We start from the raw sequence: 19,102 nt of genomic DNA, 5'->3' as shown, positions 1-19,102 counted from the left end.
TTGGTTCCAATTAACATCATCAATTATTTAAACAATCACTGCAAAAATTCTATTGGATAAAATCCAGAAAATGAAAGGTAGATATAGAATGAACTGTTTATTTATCTTGGCACATCCATTATGTTCCAAGGTAGATAAAAGAATCTCCTTCCTGTCTTTTTTAATTTTTAATACTGAAAGAGCAATAACAGAAACAGCATGCATTCTGCCAGTGTGCTAGATCCATACAATCAGCCCTTTCATTAAGGAAGAATTAAAAAGAGCTCTTTTACTATGTCATGCCAGTGCAGTAGTTTCTGATTACATCCATTATGAGATGATAAAATATCTTCCACCAATTTCCTTTTCTTACTATACAACAGAATACTTACACAGGAAGAGTTTCTGGATTCTTGATTACATAAGTCAAATTATCATTGCCATCCCAAAATTTGGAATGGATCCAACAACAATTATTGACTTATTGTACAATATTGGAAAAAATTGTAAATGCGGCTTCTCTAGTATTTAGAAAGTAACAAACTTCTTTCCAACATACAATATGGCTTTCATAGATGGTGATTAACGTTGGACCATTTGGTCCATTTTCTTAGAAACGTGTATAAGAGATGCATTTCCTGAAATGCAAACATCTGCTTTCAATCTTCTTTATCATGAAAAGCTTATGACACAGCCTGCCTGGAGATATAGTATGTTAAAAGACCTCTTTAACCTTGGTCTGAGGGGACACCTGTTTTTATTAAAAACTTTCTCTTGCTTAGTCTTCCAAGTCCGAGGAGGAAGCACGTTATCTTGACCTTATCATCATAAAGAGGCTATTCCTGAAGGCTTTGTCTTAATTGTGATCTCTTTGCTATCAGAGTTAATTCAGTCACTGAACAGCTTTCTTCTACAGTGAACAGTGCACTTTATGTCGATGATGTCACAATTTACTGTCACTTCTCCAGTATGAAGTAATTGAAAGATAACTTTAACAAGCAATTAATTGAGTATCTTCATAGACTCTTAGTAATGGGTTCAGGTTTTCAGCAGTAAAAAAAAAAAAAATCTTCACTCAGATGCTGATTTAAGAAGGGCAAAGTATTATTCCAGTAGCATCAGAAGCCAAGTTCTTGAGGCTCATCTTCTGACAGAAAACTTACATTCTTTACACACATCAACTTAGGGACAATCCCAAAAAAGTATCGAATCTCCTTATCGCTCTGTCCTTTACAGAAAGCTTGATTATGGGTCCCACGTTTATAGTTCTGCGAGGAAGAGTACGTTCTGATGGTTGGATCATCAAGATATACAAATAGCTGCTGGCACTTGTTTGCCATCATCCATTCAAAGTCTTTATGTGGAAGCAAATGAACTTAGATGAAAACAATTGTCTCTTAGCCACATGCCCTAAAAATAGTGTCTTCCAAAGCATCCTACATGGACTAGTATGTTTTCTCTGTATTGGGAAGCTCAATATCACACATCAGATGACACATGTCTCTTTAGTAGGCTTGTTAAAGAGATTATGGGAGCTATTGGTATGAATGTTGACAACCTTACCTGCGCCAAACATAACAGCATTCCTCCATGGCAGATTGCACTCCATCCTGTAATCTCTCACTTTGTCAACTACAGGTGTCTACTTGCAATTGTTTAACACAGAGCAGCTCACTGTTTTCGCATCTGTCTATACTGATGGTTCAAGATCTGAGAGCTCTGTTGTTTGTACTACTGTGTTTCCTGACATCACTATATCCCACTTAATTGCAGTAATTATACAGAAGAGTTGCATGCCATTCAACTTGCACTTGTGCATATTAAAAAAAAACATTACCAAAAGTGTGTCATTTATATAGGCTCATTTTCTTTACAGGCCATTTCCTCTCCTGTGTATAATCCACACCTAGTGCTTTCTGAGGTTTTACAGCTGTTGTACAAAATGAAGACTCTTAATTTTGATATTTGGTTGTGTTGGATTTCCAGCCACATTGAAATTAAAGGAAATGAGATTACAGATGCAGCTGCTAGATCAGCTCATACTTTTTACATGTACTGTTTAATAGTTCCATATACAGACTTCAGACATCTTATAAGATCAAAGTTAATTACCCAATGGCAGGGAAACTCTGACAAACAAATTGCATAAGATTAAGCCTGAAATTAAGCATTGGCTGTCTGGGCAATGTAGAAACAGAAAAGAGAAAGTTGTTCTTGCTAAGCCTCTCATGGGCTACAGTCATCTTACACATTCTTATTTACTGAGGGCTGATGATCCACCTACGTGTGAAAAATGCACTACATGTCTCACCATTCATCATATTCTGGTGAAGTGCCAGCATTTCATGTGAGAGAGAAAGGTATCTTTACTAATCTAGCTGAGCCATATACACTCAGGCAGATGTCATCAAACTTTGACAGAACTGTATGATGTGTTTAATGTTTTACAAAGAATTAATTTATTTAAGCACATTTGATTATGAATTCTATTTTTGTGTAGACACTGAATTGCTTAACTTACAGTTTTAAATTTGCTTTTTGTTCAGTACATATTATTTTTACTAATTTATCACTTTATTACTGTTTATTACCTTCTGTACTACCATAACATTTGCTTTAGTGCAGTATGACATTTTGGTGCAAGGACAGTATGAATGTCCTTGTACAGATAAACCGTAAATCAATCATTCGTTCAACTCCTCAAAGCTCATGACATCAGGGTGGTTATCAAGCCTATTTGACTATATAAATGTTTACTTCATTCTCCTGAAGACCACAATCCCTTCTACGAACATTCTGTGCTGTTGTAGTCTTTCTTACATAGGCCAGACATCATAAAGTTTTGAAGTAAGACAGAATGGCAACAACATCAGAGAAGACAGCTCTATCTGGTTTTTCATTTTACACACACCACAGCCTTGAGTGGTATAAGAGCTCCATGCCTTACATAGAAGACAACTTTACTGCTTGCAGCATAAAAAAAAATCTGCTGTGATCATCTTTTCACAAGGCAAACACATTAGGATCACATAAGATTAATCCTTGATATTTGGAAAATGATTATCAGATTGTTCCATACATCAGACTTCAGCCCTTTCAGCTAACTAACTGCTGTTGTAACGATTTCTTGTCTTCTATTGTACAACAGTTGTAATTTTTTTATTCAATCCTTTCTACCTAAACCTCCTTCTATATTAACCTTATCGGCTGCGCCATTTATGTTGTAACCTTTTTCTTCCTTATTAGAACTGTCCTACCACTGCGCCATTTATGTTGTGTCGCTTCTTCTTATTCACACTTATTTTAAACCTTTGTTGCTTTATCTCCGTAATACACTATCGGGTAGCACGTGGTACCTCTGAGGAACAATGGAATTTCCAGTATCAGAGTGTCTAAGATTTACCTCTTGTAAAACGCCAAGAAATATTTATTTGTTTCGCTGTTAGATTATTAAACATTAACAACCAAGAGGTAATCTCTGGACGGTACTTAATGATACCTATCAACTCTGCAGACGTGGCCAAAATTTATTCTTTTCAAATATCCCTTTTAATATCCCGCATAGGTTTGCATTAATATTTTATAAGCGGTGCATCGGATTCCAGAAATCACAGAAAGTCTTTGTTAGAATCAAAAGCAAGGTTTATTATACTCAAAGGTTGATACACATAATAACACTAAATCAAATCCCATCTTAAGGGAGTTTCAGACAAGGTATATAAAATTCAAACACTACTATTACACTTATAAAATATTATACAGTAGCTTCCTAAAGTAAGAATTATATTAACCTTCGCTAATGCATTAATCATGTACTATTATCACAATCAATCTAAGACTCCGTAGCTCTGTCAGACTACACAAGATAACATTCATATCCTTCACAATCTCTTAATATTATGCCAATTCTTTACTCTAAACATATCCTTGATTTCATTCAATATAATGGCGAACTTCAACACAACGACAGATAATAAACATATATTCAGTATCCTTCTAAAGTCCTAGCAATATAACCTTATCCTATATCATTAATGTTCCCTTTTATAACATATTAACGTGGCACAAATCTTTCATTCATATTCAGTGAAACACAAACAAAGTCTACTTATCTTCCTTTATGGCTCATTATGGCATCATAAGTTCACAGGAAACTGGCCTTCTGTGGACAGCCGGACTTTTCCGCGGAGATACTGTCGCCGAAACCCGCGACTGCCGGTACCGGGCACTGGCACCCTTCCTCGCCATGAGGGGGAGAACACACCAGAGATCCAGGAGAAAAAAAAAGCCTTGCTACAGGGTCGCATGACCCTTATATTACCCTCCTTTTTCTCGGTGTTTCTCGCCCCTTTCGATGTCCAGCGAACTACTACGTCACGGCGTCCATCGTCTCTACCGCTAATCGCACGTACTCTGACATCATTGTTTACTCGGGCCTCTGGACTTGACCCCCCCCCCAACCGTTGAATTTGTGCTTACATTTTATAATTCTTTTATACATATTTTATAATGCTCTGCTAATGTTTTATACCTTCAATATCAATTTAATCACATTCATGAACAGCACAAAATACCCTTTCATTAAAGAACTCACTTGATTTATATATACATAATACTTATTCTACACTTAGAGGCAATTTATTGTATTTATCTCATTCTTTTGTTTGGAAAAGCATGTTAGACTGTGATAAGATAGGAATACATAAATTTCCACTCTATCACAATCTAACACTGCATTGATTGATTGATTGATTGATTTTTCCCTTCAGTCGTTTTTTCAACCCTAGGTGACTTTGTCAGCAAATATTCTTGTCCACAAAGTGTTTTTGGTAAGATTTTTACAAAGTAGTTCACCATTGCTTTCCCCAACCTCCCATTTTATCTGGGCTCGGGGCTTGCATGTAGCTGACGAATCAGACCTATTATTGGAACATAGATATTCATGACTGTAATAATCCCCGTGTGTTCATGGGGCCAGTTTGCCTGTTCTGGGGGACAAAAAAACCCGAGTTTCCAGGTGAAAAAAAACCCCTACCTCCATATTGAGACCAGCTGCTGGATTCTGATTATATAGAGATTGGAGTAATTATTATTTGCTTCAGAATCCAACATAATCCACCATCACAAAGGCTAGACTTGTAAATATTATTTAATGTCTTCTTCTTCTTCCTATCATGGAATATAGGCCATGTGGCCTGTTCCGGTCTCATGCCATCTCTTTCTTGGTCTTCCGATTCTTCTTTTTCCACTTATTTTGTATCTGTATAATATTTTTGGTAGTCTGCTGTTGTCCATTCGATTTAAATGTTCTAGCCATTTTTGTTAATACTGTCTTATGCAGTTATTAATTGGTTTGATTTTTAGGGATTGTAAGATTTCTTCATTTGTTTTGTGGTCCCACTTGGTATATCCAGCTGTTTTTCTGAGGAACTTCATTTCTGCTGTTTGAATTCGTTTTTCATCTTTCCTTTTCATGGTCCATGTTTCGCTTCCATATAGTAGAGTTGGTATTATTTAATGTAAATAACTTATTTTATAATTTAATATTCATGTAACTACCTTAATTTTATCTAATATTTAATTAATTATTCAAAGATATATGTATTAATAATGAAAAGACTGTGTTAAATATTATTAATCTATTTTAATTATTATTATGTTAATATTATAAGAACTTGTATTTGATAATTTAACTGCGCATTATTTGAAATGTAAATATTCTCTATTTATTCCTGTTTGTAAAGTTTAACGTTATGTAATAGCTGAATTTTATTATATTTTGTTTTGTTGTCATGGAAATGTATGTAAGTGAGCAAGCACGTTTTGGAACACCACGTGAGGTTTATTGAAAAGAGTTTTAGAAAGAAATCACGAGAAGAATTTAGTTGGGAAGAATGGATATAAAAAGGGAAGAACGCTGAAATTATTTATTAGAGATTTATAAGAGAGAGATTGGCATTAGGTTGGAATCGGAGCATTCGGGAATCACAGTGCGATAATAGTGAGTCGGCAAGTCACTCAAGCAGCTAAATAAAGTCTACTAGTCGAGAGGCAGTTAGCTAATAAGTTGTAGAATAACAATTATAGCTACGGAAGACAGCTGAGTGACTACTAAATAGACTAGCAATACTTGAGTTGAGATTTAATTTCAGGGCCGACCTTTCAAAGACACACGGAAACTTGAAGCATAGCACGAAGTAACTAGAGAATAATTAGAGGAAACCAAGTTGAGTTTAATGATAGCGGTGTTAAGAATTATGGTACCTAAAGAATTAAATTGATGTCAAAGGAGTAGGCAACTGTGCATATTAAACTTCAAGTTAAGGAATTATTGTGTGTTACCTTAGTACAAGAGTTGTTAGTAGAACATTGAATTAGTTAAGTGATGTCAAATGTAGTGCAAGCGGTTTGATCTATGCAAGAACGTTTGATTGTGTGTATTGTGACTGTTAATTAATCCAGTTATTTCTAAGAAGATTTTTTTTTAAACGAGTGCCGTTAATTGATTAAAGTGTATACAGTTACAAAAAGAGTTCGCACATAAGTATAAGAAGAAGGAAAATTGTCGGTAAGAATATTCCAACCATTAATAATCCTATGCAGAGATATGAGTGTGTTTCTTCCTAGAATGTCCCTATACTAACAGTAACTGTTGCGGAGGTTAGCTGTAGCGTAGATTTAAAAGTGTAAGCTTGTGAAAAAGTATTGCCACCATTAAATTGTATTTGAAACTTAAAGAAAAACTATGAGATGTTAATGTGAATGATCACTAAGGAATTTATGACATTAAGCTTTATTAAGTGTTAAGTGAACTGTGTGAAGACTGTATTTCAGATAACTGACCAATGCCTGAGTTTGTGTGACTGTATTATCAGAAGAGCTAAAGTGTTTGTAATATCTTAATTAGTGATTTTGAACTTATGTGTATAATTTGTGATTCTAAATTAAATGTTTATTTTTGTTTATCTAAAGTTGTATTTTGCCTGAATCTCTTTTACTGCACCATTCATAAAATATTCGAACCAAAGCGGGAGTGATAAATAAGTTAAATATACTCGGCCAGTATTTATAATAACAACATATAAAGGAAGGGTAGTTGAGAGTTGGTTTATCTTCAATTCTTGAACTAATTCAGATATAAAGTGGCGCAGTCTTTAAATATAAATTTTCTTTATATTTGAATTAGAAATCAACTTACAACATATCAATTAGTTAAGAACATCATAATAGTAATCATGTCGGATCCAAAGTAAGGATTGACAAGAAGTAGGATCCAACACAGCTAACTCACCCTCTGTTGAAAGAGACCAGATAAAAGTTCCTCATGTCACTGATGGGAATTGAACCCAAGACTGAGCTACAGAGACTCAGCTAACTGCATACAACTGAATAATAGCTAACTTGTGCCACTTTCCACATTCCATGTGGTTTCGGCCAGTTTATATTGTAAGGGTTCCGACATAGTTTGTTTTTAATAATGTTATAGTTCATTTTTGCATTTATTTTTTATGTATTTCTTTTATCCAGAGGAAGCCACAAGTTTTAGTGACCACGTAGTAGATTTCTTAGTAGACCACTTTGTAAGCAGTTACTACCAAATAAAACCCAGTTTATTTCTACTTAACACTTATTGGTTGAACGTATCCATTTCTAATAAAAAGATAATTTGTAAAATATTAAATAAAATTGAATAGCTGTGATTTAGTGGGGAAACCACTTTATTTTTCCTCGTAATCATGAGGTCATTTTGGAAGGGGAAATCTTTATATAGATTTTCTGAATATTCACTTTGGTTCTTCTTACTTTCAGCTTGTCTCAAGATGAGAAGAACCAAAATGAATATTTGGTTCTTCTCATGCAGATGTCTGGGGACATCTCACAAGATCTTTTTACCTCGGAGAATATGTAAACCAGCCAAGAGAACAGAGAATTTAATCCTTGCTGCTTTTAAATTAGTACTTATTAAACTGACTTTCTAGTTAAGAATTGAAAGTAATCATAGTAGATTGAATGAGAACACAGACAGAGTCTTAAAATTTTAAAATTGTGTTATGAGGCATCATGCATATTTAACCATATGTCAAAAATTATATTATTCTGCCAACTAAGAATTGATAGAATAATGTTATTTAAAGCAGGGATGCACTGAATCATGATTTGGTTGAATACTGAATATTCAGCCAAACATACTGAATTTAATTTTATAAACAAATGTTTTGGACAAATAGATCAATAAATACTCATTATAGATTTCAATATAAATCAATAAATACCCATCATTGAGGGAGGTGGGGAAGAGAGAGAGAAAGAAAAAAGAAATACACACAAAATACAATATAAAACTGATATAAAAATTTTAATGCATGTATGTTTTTTGTTTTCAAGGCATTTGTTTATAAATGTAATTCAGAATGTTTAAAATATATTCAGTATGCTTTGGCCAAATTGCAGATTGATGAAAGACTGAAAAATATGTGTAATAATACTTCACCTAACCATGTACTCATATCAAAATCTGAAAATAAAAAGAACCATCCTTGTTTCATAACCAAATGTATATTTGAGATTTGGAAAGTTTTGAAAAAAGACCAGCAAGTTTATGAGAATGCAACCTTCTGCATAGGAGTTGCCTTAGCTTGCACTAGTTAAAAGACATGAATGCTGCTCAGCCACCCGTATATTTGCCTTCTGATAATAACTTTTTGATTAAGTTAACCTGACAGCCATTTTTAACTGTTGGTTCTCATCAGAGATCAGAAACCTTAAGAGGACAAAAAACTCATTAGCAGTCCTATGCCAGAGAGTTGTATTTTTCATAAGTGAACTGTGGTTGGTGTGTAAGACTAATTATCAAAGAAGAGCCTAACAGTCTTCATTTTGGCAGAGTGGTTAGTGTGCCTACTCTCCAATCAATATGTTGTGGGCTTGAATCTGCTGCAAACATGGATGTTTGTGATTGTTTTTAGGCAGTAGATGATGCCTCTAATAAACAGGACAGTGGTCTTACACCACATGATGAAAAGACACCACTGTCCTGTTTATTAGAGGCATGAAAAATACCATGTTTTCAGGGTGAGCTTCTGGACTATCTAAAAATAAATTAAAAAGATACTTAAAATTGGTAACGACAGAGGGAAAAAAAAATCTTCTACTACCCACAGTACAAATATACTGTAGGTTTTTAAATAATCTTTCGGGATGGAAAGAAATGTATGCATGCATAGGAATGTGGAAAGTTTTTTATGTAGTGCAAGCTAAGACAACTCTTGCCTAGAATTGCATTCTCATACACTCTCTATTCTTAATTCAAAGCTTTTAAAGTTTATATTCAGTTATGACACAAGAATGGATCCTTAATTTCCTGTATATATGTTTATTGATTATTATTTTACATAACTGAAATGAAGACTAATAGAATTTTTGCTTTGTACAAATATAAAAAAACTGTCAAGCTGAGAGGATTCAATTCAGCTTTAGTAAGATATTGAAATGAGGATATTATGGATCCATCCATCCATATTTTATAGTTAATTCTAGAAAAATTTCCTAGAGTTTACTAAAATATAACACTCTTACATAAGCTCTCTGGTAAATTTTCAAAAATTTTTAAGATTTTCTATATTTGGCTATAAAATACAAATAGATCATAATATTCTCCATTACGTTATCTTATTTGTTCAAAATTAAAGTTTCTTTGCTGTATACTTTAATATTTCATTATGCATCTATCAAGAGAATTTTGCTGTTTGTTATCAGATTGTTGTGGTATGTTTAAGAAAGGGTTGTTGCTCTTTTAAGGTTCCCATATGGTCTATGATGATAAAATGCGATAAAATGAACAGTTCATAGCACCTATCAGTAAACCTAATCATTACACTAAAGGCGAATATATACAAGCTCTTGTGTTCATGTCCTTTAAATAACGCAAGCCAAGGTAATGACAATTCTGAAGATTATGTTCTCATAAACTGTAAATTTTTGAGACTTTGTTTCTTTCTACATGTGGCTATAAAATGTGGTAGTATCGATAACATTCTCCATTTCAATATAATAAAAATGTCATTCAATTTATAGGCAACACTTATTTTTAATAAATACAGTTCAAAAATCAGAACAAATATTGCACTTATTTCTTCAGATAACACAATAAAAATATTAACAGATCTTTTATTTTAAATTGTGAAATATGAAGAATAATTATGGATGTATTAATCAAAATGAATTTGTGATAATTATGATGTAGGACAAGAAATTTTTCTGCATTTTTGGGAGAAGCCTATGTCTGATTTCTTAATAAATATTTTTCCCTTCTGAAAGAATTCTTTCAATGAATACGTTAGTAGCTAGTGCCAAAAGAAATTTTCTCTGAGCTATCATACTTCGGAATAAGTAAAAATTTATTTATTAGACTTTGATTTTTCTATTTTATCTTTATTTATTTTATTTTTTTTAACATTGAGTATGGCCTGTTATTCAGTACAGTCCTTTCAGTCATAGCATAATGCAAAGACATTTTGCCTGTTTTTCATCTGCATTTTTTTAAATTAATTTTTTAAAAATTTTTTAAAATTCATTAACATCAAATAATGTTCATTGTTTTGGTGAATTTACTTTAGATTTGACTGCTTACATTGCGGTTTGCTGTTTCATTTTCAAATTCATTTTGTTTTACCATGGCATTGTTATGCTTGCATTTTTGATTATTAATCATAATCATATTTTACATTTTGCAAATTTTGAATCTTCACATGAATTATAAAACTTTCCAAATATTGCTTTTTTTATTATTTATGGACCAAACTACTCTTTTTCACTATTTTAATACAAATTTTATTACTTCATAAGACTGCATAATATAAACTAAAATGAAAACACCAAAAGAAAATGCCTATAGGAAATGCAACAAGCCTTCGTATGCAGCACAAAGGGGGAGGCTTTTTCTCAGTTAGTTGCATTTGTTATGATGCATGTAACAGGAATTTCTCTGCTTCAGGTGGCTGAAAACCGAATATTCAGCACATGCCTAATTTTAAGCACTTTGCCAATAGTTTATTTGCAAAGTCAACAACTTACCAGGAATGAAATATATATATAAAAAAAGTTCTAAAACTTATGATTGTTTGTTTGCTAGTTTCTATAATGCATTGTTTCATTCTTTTTTAATTAACATTGCTTTTTTTTTTTTTCAGCCCAAAACATTACGCAAGCTGATTCAAAGTCATTTTAAAAAATATGCATCTCTTAGCGAGGTTGATTGCATGTTCAAATTCTTGGATATGGTACAGCTGCTTTTACATTATGAAAAGGAAACTTTTAAGTGTGCTTTAGGGGTAAGCAACTGTCAGAATTAATCCTGTATATAGTTTCCTAAGAGTAGTTTGTCTAGCATATTCATTGTAAAACCTTTAGTTCAGAATGATACCATTGATAGTTGGTAATTTTTGTAACATAGAGGATTTATTTATTTGGAATATCTGCTTTTTAAGTCACTTAAACATAAAAAAAATACTTTTCTATTTTTAACTTGCAAAAAAACACATAAAATTGGTGAAGAAGCTAGCATGAAAGATATGAACACAAGTGAGGATATTATAAAAGGTAAAGTTGAAGAATGAATTCAGACATGCACAGATTGAGATAGGATATTTCTTTTTATTATTTAACCTGCAAAAATCCACATATAATTGACGAAGAAGCTAGCATGAAAGATATGAGTACAAGTGAGGATATTATAAAAGCATTGGTAAGGTTGAGGAATGAATTGAGACATGAAAAGTGAGATAGGATATTTAGAGAAGAGATTAGTAGTTGGAGGTGTGAGAATGAACTTGACAGTGGTGATGTGGCAGAGATGGATGATTGCAGTGGAATGGTGTAATAGTGTAGTGCTGTATGGGGGGCTTCTGTGGTGAAAGATGTGAAAAAGATGCAACAATAGGAAGAGTAACTGAGGCTGTGGAGAGGAAAGGAGATCCAGAGGAGTTGACTTGCTGTAGAATAAATCATTTGCAAGGTAGTGAGAATGAGATAGCACTGGATTTGTAAGTCTTGCTTGAGACAGTGAAGCAGAAGAATGCGAGAGGGAGAATTGTGTTACTGTAAAATCTCTGACAGGAAATTGTTATGCAAATTCCCATGATCGCTTTTACATAGGTTCTAAATCATGTAGAAATTGTAAAGCTTTTAAACTAAAGTAATAATTCTATTATTAAGCTGGAAAAAAACACAGTGTATATTGTAAGTGTATGTGTAATGGAAAATAATGGATTAGCCTGGATTATGTTCAACCTAGTAAGAACAAAAGTTTGAAAGGTTATTCAAACGTAGAAAATTGCTGCCAAAAACGAAGGTAGCCCAAGTGATGTCATCATATACACAGAAAATCTGGGGAGTTATAGCCAAAGAACAAAGAATGAATGGAGCTATAAAAGGGCTCTAAACACACTCACACACTCTCTCTCTCTCTCTCTCTCTCTCTCTCAAGTTTGTTCATGTCGAGGCGTGACCCCAAGTGCAGTGTGGTGGGGGGACCCAGGTAAGGCCGTACTGTCCGATGTACTTCTAGGTTCCACCGAACGTGGTGCATATATGTGGAATTCGCGCCATCAACAAGTGGTTCCTTATTGATGGAGATTCAATCTGTATATTGTCCCGGGAAACTGCCACTGAAAGACTGCCAAGGGCTGTCCAGAATTTAGCCAGCACTCGGGAAGAAAGGCAAAGTGTAGCAGAACTTACGGAAGTATCGTCCAAGCTGTTAGGACTGTATACGAAACGCAAATGTGACTAGGCTCTGATCTGTTAATGTTACAGTAGTTGTACTTGAGATTGTATGTATGCTTACTGAGGTTATAAATTGTAATTAGTTAATTGTTAATTTGCGGGAATAGAGAGAGAAGCTAAACGTTAACTTACGTAAATACATCCTAAATAGGATGTTTTTTTGCTAAGTATAACATAAGAGGCAGCTCAAGATAGCTAAGTGGTGTAAATAAGTTGATTAAGTATCGTATATGTTATGTCTAAATATAAACGCTGCATGCTGAGTAAGTGATAGGCCTTTAAGAGCTTTTGTTTGATATTTGTCTAAATGCATTGTACAATTTACTTGGCTTAAAATAAACATGTTTTGTTTGTGTAAATCTCTTGCCTGATCTACTAGCCAATGCACTGTTTCCAAATAAATATCGAACCTGTGAGCTTGATTAAAGTAAGAATTGCCACGACTAGCTTTTAAGGAATTGAGTACATTAAGATTCAAATCTTATATATGTTTAAACTTAAATTCTCATGCTGTACATATAATTTAGAGTGATGCAGTCGAAAAACAAAATAAATTTCTCTAAATTACACAGTGTGAGAGTTGGTAACCTGATATAGTGGATAGACTAAAACCAAGGGTCTTTCACTAACAGTGTGAACATATGTAAGATTAGAAAGGATTAATTGCGGGGCTTGAGATATTGTTAAGTTGAGTAAAGTATTAAATGTGATCGTATATGAGAAATGAGTAGAACTTAAGAAGAATTTTAGTGGGCAAAGAAATAAAAGAAAAATTTAAGAAAGATATTAATTAAAGTAAAGAATAATATTTTACAATGGCACAATCGAGACGTAATTTTACATTAACAAGGTATGATAGTAGAGATCTGAGTAGAAGAGCAGTGATTATGAAGGTTTGTCCACTTGGTTATATGAGAGACGTCCAAAAAGTAGGTTCCTATGGGCTGTCAGAGAAACAAAAATATTCAAAAAAAACTTTATTGGAAATGAAAGTAAACATCTTTCACTACTTTTCTACATAATTTCTACCATTGTTCAGGCACTTATCATAACAAGGCACCAAGAGTTGTATACCTTCCTTGTAGAAGGTTGCTACCTGTGACACAAACCACGTATTGACTGCTTCTTTGACCTTGTCATCTTGAAACTGCTGGCCACCAAGAAAAGATTTCAGATGTTTGAACAGGTGAATGTCAGTTAGTGTGAGGTCAGGACTATATAGGGTGGAATTGTTCCCAGCCAAAGATGCCGAAAAGTTGTTGTGTTACACCGGCCGTGGGCGGTAGGTATTAGTCCGAATCGTCAGTCACTAAAGATTGTCGCCTGCCCCCTTCATCATCGTGCACACCTGTTCTTCCTTCAGTAAAAAGTCTTATCCATCTTTGTGCCATTGAATCACTTATTGTATGTTTTCCATAAACCTCAATAATTTGTCATTGAATTTCAGTTGCTTTAATGTTCCTCGCATTCATGAAACGGATAACTGACCTTATTTCACATGTGGCAGGCGATTCGATTTTCTTAGACATTATAAACACACACCAAGAAGTGTACGCACTGCAAGAATGTCTGAAAATGGCACCAATGCCTTGTTAATGAATCAATAAACTCGGCATGCATGAGCACCATTGCGATCCCAGCGTTGCAGTGAAAATATTTAAAAACGGAACTTTCTTTCTGGACATCCCTTGTACTATAATTTAAAGATACCAAGAAATTATATTCTTTATCCAAGTGTAAGCAAACAAAGTTTGCACCTGAAGTATTTTCAGGACTAGGGCAACTTGTATATAGAAGCTAATGACTTCACATCACTTGCCTTATTATCCATATCCATCACTTGCCATATAACCAAGTGGAAAAACTTCCAACAACTAATAAGGTGTGACACCTTTTGGCTATTCGTATATGAAAATATGACTTCAGCACTAGTATCACCTCTGGGTCTGACTCCCACTGATGAAACCTCAGTCGAAATAAAGGTCGAAACCGGTCTGGGTAGTGACTCTTTCCATAATGCATAGCATTATACATATCCTTAAGGATATGTATAGTATAATGCTTATCCCATAATACTATTGGGATAACATAAAAGCTAATGACTTGCCTGAGTATCCCATAATGCAAAGTATTATGGGATACTAAGGCAAGTCATTAGCTTTTATGTCTGTGCGGTTAGTCTAGTGGCTATGCACCTTGTAACCATATGCCTGGGGAAGGATTGTCCTAGGTTCGATTCCTGTCGACGACAACATGAGAAGCTTAAGGATCTTTCTCAGCCATAGCCAAGTTAGCTGTTCTTGGGCATGGATGTGGACAGCAGGGTTTTTCTCCCAGTTTATCTGGGGGTTTTCATCTCGCCAGCAGACAAACCGACTCCATGAATACACAGGCTACAGTCATAGGATATAGTACTTAATCCTTCATTAGGAAGACTCAGCCAGTCCTAAGGGGTGGGCGAAACCCCACACGAATTAAAAATAAAATAAAATAAATTAGTTTCTCTATATGAGTTTGTCCCCAGTCCTGAAAATACTTCAGGTGCAAGCTTTATTTGCTTACGCTTGGATAAAGAATTAAACCAAGTATATAATTTCCTGCTATCTTTAATTTATAGTATACCAAGTGGAAAAACTTCCAACAACAATGTTTCCACTCTTTCTGAGCTCTTCTTCTACTACTCCATTCCACCAGCTAATCTTTGGTGTACCTCTCTTCCTCTTTCCTTGTGGATTCCACCTTGTTTGACATTGTCTTATTCCATTTTTCTTAATGCATGCCCTATCCATCTCCATTTTCTCTAATTGATGTATATTATTTAATATTTAATATTGTGATGGAGGTGGTGATGGTGGAAGTGAGAGAAGACGCGCCTTGGACTATGTTGTATGCAGATGACATCATGCTGTGTGCAGGGGAAGAGAAAGCACAGGCGGCCAAAGAAGAGATGGAGGGAGATGGTGGAGGAGGACTTGAGGATAAAAAACTTAGGATGTGGCTGCAGCCCAAGACAGGAAGTGGAGGAGATTCACCACAAACAGCGACCCTACTTAAGTGGGAAAAGCTGCAGAAGAAGAAGATGTCGTATATTATTAGTTTTTGTTTAGTTTTATTTTATTTTATTTTTTTGCCATAATTCTCTATTTGGATATCTTTTTAGACCCTTTATACAATTCTTCCTAAACATTTATTTATGAAGCTTTGCAGTTTTATCCCAGTTGCTTTTGTTGTTATCAGTGTTTCTGTGATGCATTAAGTAATCTGATTTTGTTTTGTTTTTTTTAAACCTATTTCCTTTGATCTTCATATTTCCTCTAACATGTTTAAAATTCTGTGCTCTCTGTACCTTAGAATTTATACTGTATCTTTCTCTGCTCCTCCCTGTGTATTATTATTGATCTTAGGTAATTAAAGTTCTCCACGTTTCTAAAATTTGACTGTCTGGTACTATGTCTTCTTTTTGTTTGCTTTTTATTTTCATTATTTTTGTTTCCATTTTATTTATTCTTAATCCAGCAATGAAGGCTTCTTCATTGAGTTTTATTGTTTTTCTCCCTTCATATGTTGTTGTTGCGTATGTGCCAGTAAACATATATCATCTGCAAAATTCAGGTCATAGCTGTTCTATTAATTCCACTATATTACTTTTGCGTTTTTCATGGCATTTCTCATAACCCAGTCTACAACAATAAGAAATATTGTTGGGGAGAAAATGCAGCCCTGTCCAACTCCTCTTTGACTTTTCTGAAAGTTCTCCATAGTGTATGATTTATATTTTATAATTTTCATAAATTTCTTTTTAACTATGTTGATAATTTTACATAGTATGCCGTAATATGACATTAAATTCTATATTGTTTCTCTGTCAGTGCTGTCAAAAGCTTTGTTGAAATCAACATAGGTGATATAAAAATTTGGCTATTCTATTATTATTCTGAGTGTTGCTATTTGATCTATACATGATCTGTTGGCTCTAAATCCTGCTTGTGTTTCTTTAGGAGATTTTGGTCTATTTCTGTTTTTATTCTTTTGAATATTATTCTTGTTTTACTTGTGTTTAATAATGATATTCCTTTCCAATTACTGCAGTCAGTTAAACCCCCCTCCCTTTTTTTTTTGATCCTATTCTCATTTGTATGTCATTTCCTATCTAAGAGGTTGGCTGCCATGATGTAACTCATGGTTGACTATGGGCGTAACGACATGTGGTGAGGACATATGGGACTGGTTTGCCTGTTCTGAGGGATGAAAAATCTGAGTTTCTGGGTGAAAAAACCTCTGCCTCTGTATAAGACTAACTCACCTTTAGTCGAAAGAGATCAAATAATGGTTCCTCACATCATAGACGGAATCATATCCAGGTCTTTTCAACCAAAGGGCTTCATCTATACTGACTGAGCTATGGAGGCAATATTCCATTCACCTGGTTTTTCTTCGTGCATCTGTAATTGGTTAAGAAATGGATAGAGTATATTCACCATTAAATCTTTATCTTCTTTTAATTGTTCATTTGGTATATCATCCATACCAACTGCTTTTCCATTTTTACTTTCTTTTAGTACTTTTTGTATTACACTTTTTTTTTTTTTTTTTTTCCTTCATTTCTTTAGTGTCTATTTTTTTATATTTGTCTTTTCTTTCTGGTATTTGAATTTCTTTTTCAGGCTTTTCTCTATTCATTATTCTCTGAAATATTCTACCCATCTTTATTTTATTTTTATCATTGTTTATTTTATTTCCTTGTTGATCTTTAATAATATCTTCTCTTCATTTCTTGTCTGTTATTGTTTTCATAATATTATATCATGTTTTAGTATCACCTCTATTAGCTGCAATTTCCACCTCATTTAGTAGGTTTTCTATAAACTCTCATCTTTTCTTACATTTTTCTTAATCTCTTCATTTATTTCTTTTTATTTCTCTTGTAATGTGATGTTATTCTTATCTTGTATTATTTTTTTTCTTTCTTCAAATTTGAGTTTTTGTGTGAATTTATTCATTCTTTGTCTTTTCTTCAGTGCACTCCTAGTAATTTTTCTGTGGCTTCATGGTATATGTTTTTAATATCTGTCCACATTTTTTGAATGCTTCTGAATTCTTCGTGTTCATTCTATCTGGTCTGATTAAGAACTTCATATCTGCTGCACATTTTCTTTTAGTTTCCATATTTCTTAGTTTGTTTATGTTATACGTTCTATTTTTGCCCATTACTTTCTTTATAATCATTAATGTTATTTGAATTTCTTTTATTACTAAAAAATGGTCTGTATAAGTATATGCTCTTCTCGTTGATCCCATTTTTAAAAGAGATCCTCTCCATTTTATTTGTATCATTATATCTCTAGGATTTGTATCATCTGTTGTTTTTTGTAATATATCGAATTCATATTTTTCTTTTTCATCTGCATTATTAGTTGGTACATATACATTTATAGTTGTCACTTTATAGACTTTTGAGTTATATCTCTCTATTCATCTTTCTGTAATTGGTTCCCATTCTATCATTGCTGCTCTTGCTTTACTGGACATCATTATTGCCACTCCTTTTGCATGTTCATTATCCTTATCTTTGGAAACAAAACAATAAATAAACAGTATATTATTGTTTTTTTCCCGAACTCATCTAGATCATTCTCTGTCCATTCCACCTGTCCTGCTTATTCTCAGTATTTCATTTTTGTAGTTTTTTATTTCTTTGGCTATATTGGCTGCTTTGATGTTTCATACATAGTCCTCACATTCCAACATCCAATTTGTGTTTTTTTTTTTTTTTTTTTTTTTTTTTTTCAATATCATGGCTGGTTCCAAATAATTTGTATGTCTCTTGGATTTTGAGTCTTGTCTGAAATTTTCTGTTGTATTACTCAATTCCCTAGTTCAGTGTTTCTCAAAGTGTGGTATGCATACCCCCCCCCCCCTGGGGGGTACGTGGCAATTTTTGACTATGCATAATTAAAGGAGTCATATTTTTCAACAAACAGTTCAATTAGAGGCAACCGGGATAAAACGGCACTAACTAATGAATCACATCCCCTCTCTAACAGAAACTGCTGTATAGACCAAGCAAAACCATATGTTGCAGGTGGAACATATGGTTTTGCTTGACACCACCCCTGTCATTAAACGTGTTAAAACTAAGAAATATGTAGTGAATGTGTTTCAGATATTATGGAATTCGGTTGAAGGGAATTAGCATTTAAACTCAACTGTTGAAATGCTAATTTGTCTTTGGTTCGTGCGATCTTTTGTTAATATCGTATCAATCATATGCAGTTCTTTGCTGCTCTCTGTATCTCAAGTCTTGTAAATTACTGGTAATTTTTGCTTGAAATAATGGGAA

The 19,102-nt window shown here is 33.7% G+C and overlaps 1 protein-coding gene across 1 annotated transcript in view; it reads left to right on the top strand.

Annotated features, from left to right (window-relative positions):
* Positions 1 to 19,102, top strand: part of Fak (protein tyrosine kinase 2 Fak) — a 316,957-nt gene that overhangs the window by 58,465 nt on the left and 239,390 nt on the right. The window contains exon 7 of the mRNA XM_090402169.1: positions 11,169 to 11,309. Coding sequence (XP_090258295.1) covers positions 11,169 to 11,309 — 141 coding nt within the window. The remainder of the gene's footprint in view (positions 1 to 11,168; positions 11,310 to 19,102) is intronic.

Source organism: Typopeltis vanoorti, chromosome 12 (genome assembly GCF_054136105.1).
Source record: "Typopeltis vanoorti isolate ZY-2024b chromosome 12, IOZ_Tvanoo_1.0, whole genome shotgun sequence".
Taxonomy (NCBI): Eukaryota; Metazoa; Arthropoda; class Arachnida; order Uropygi; family Thelyphonidae; genus Typopeltis; species Typopeltis vanoorti.
This window is presented reverse-complemented; position numbering and strand designations above follow the sequence as displayed.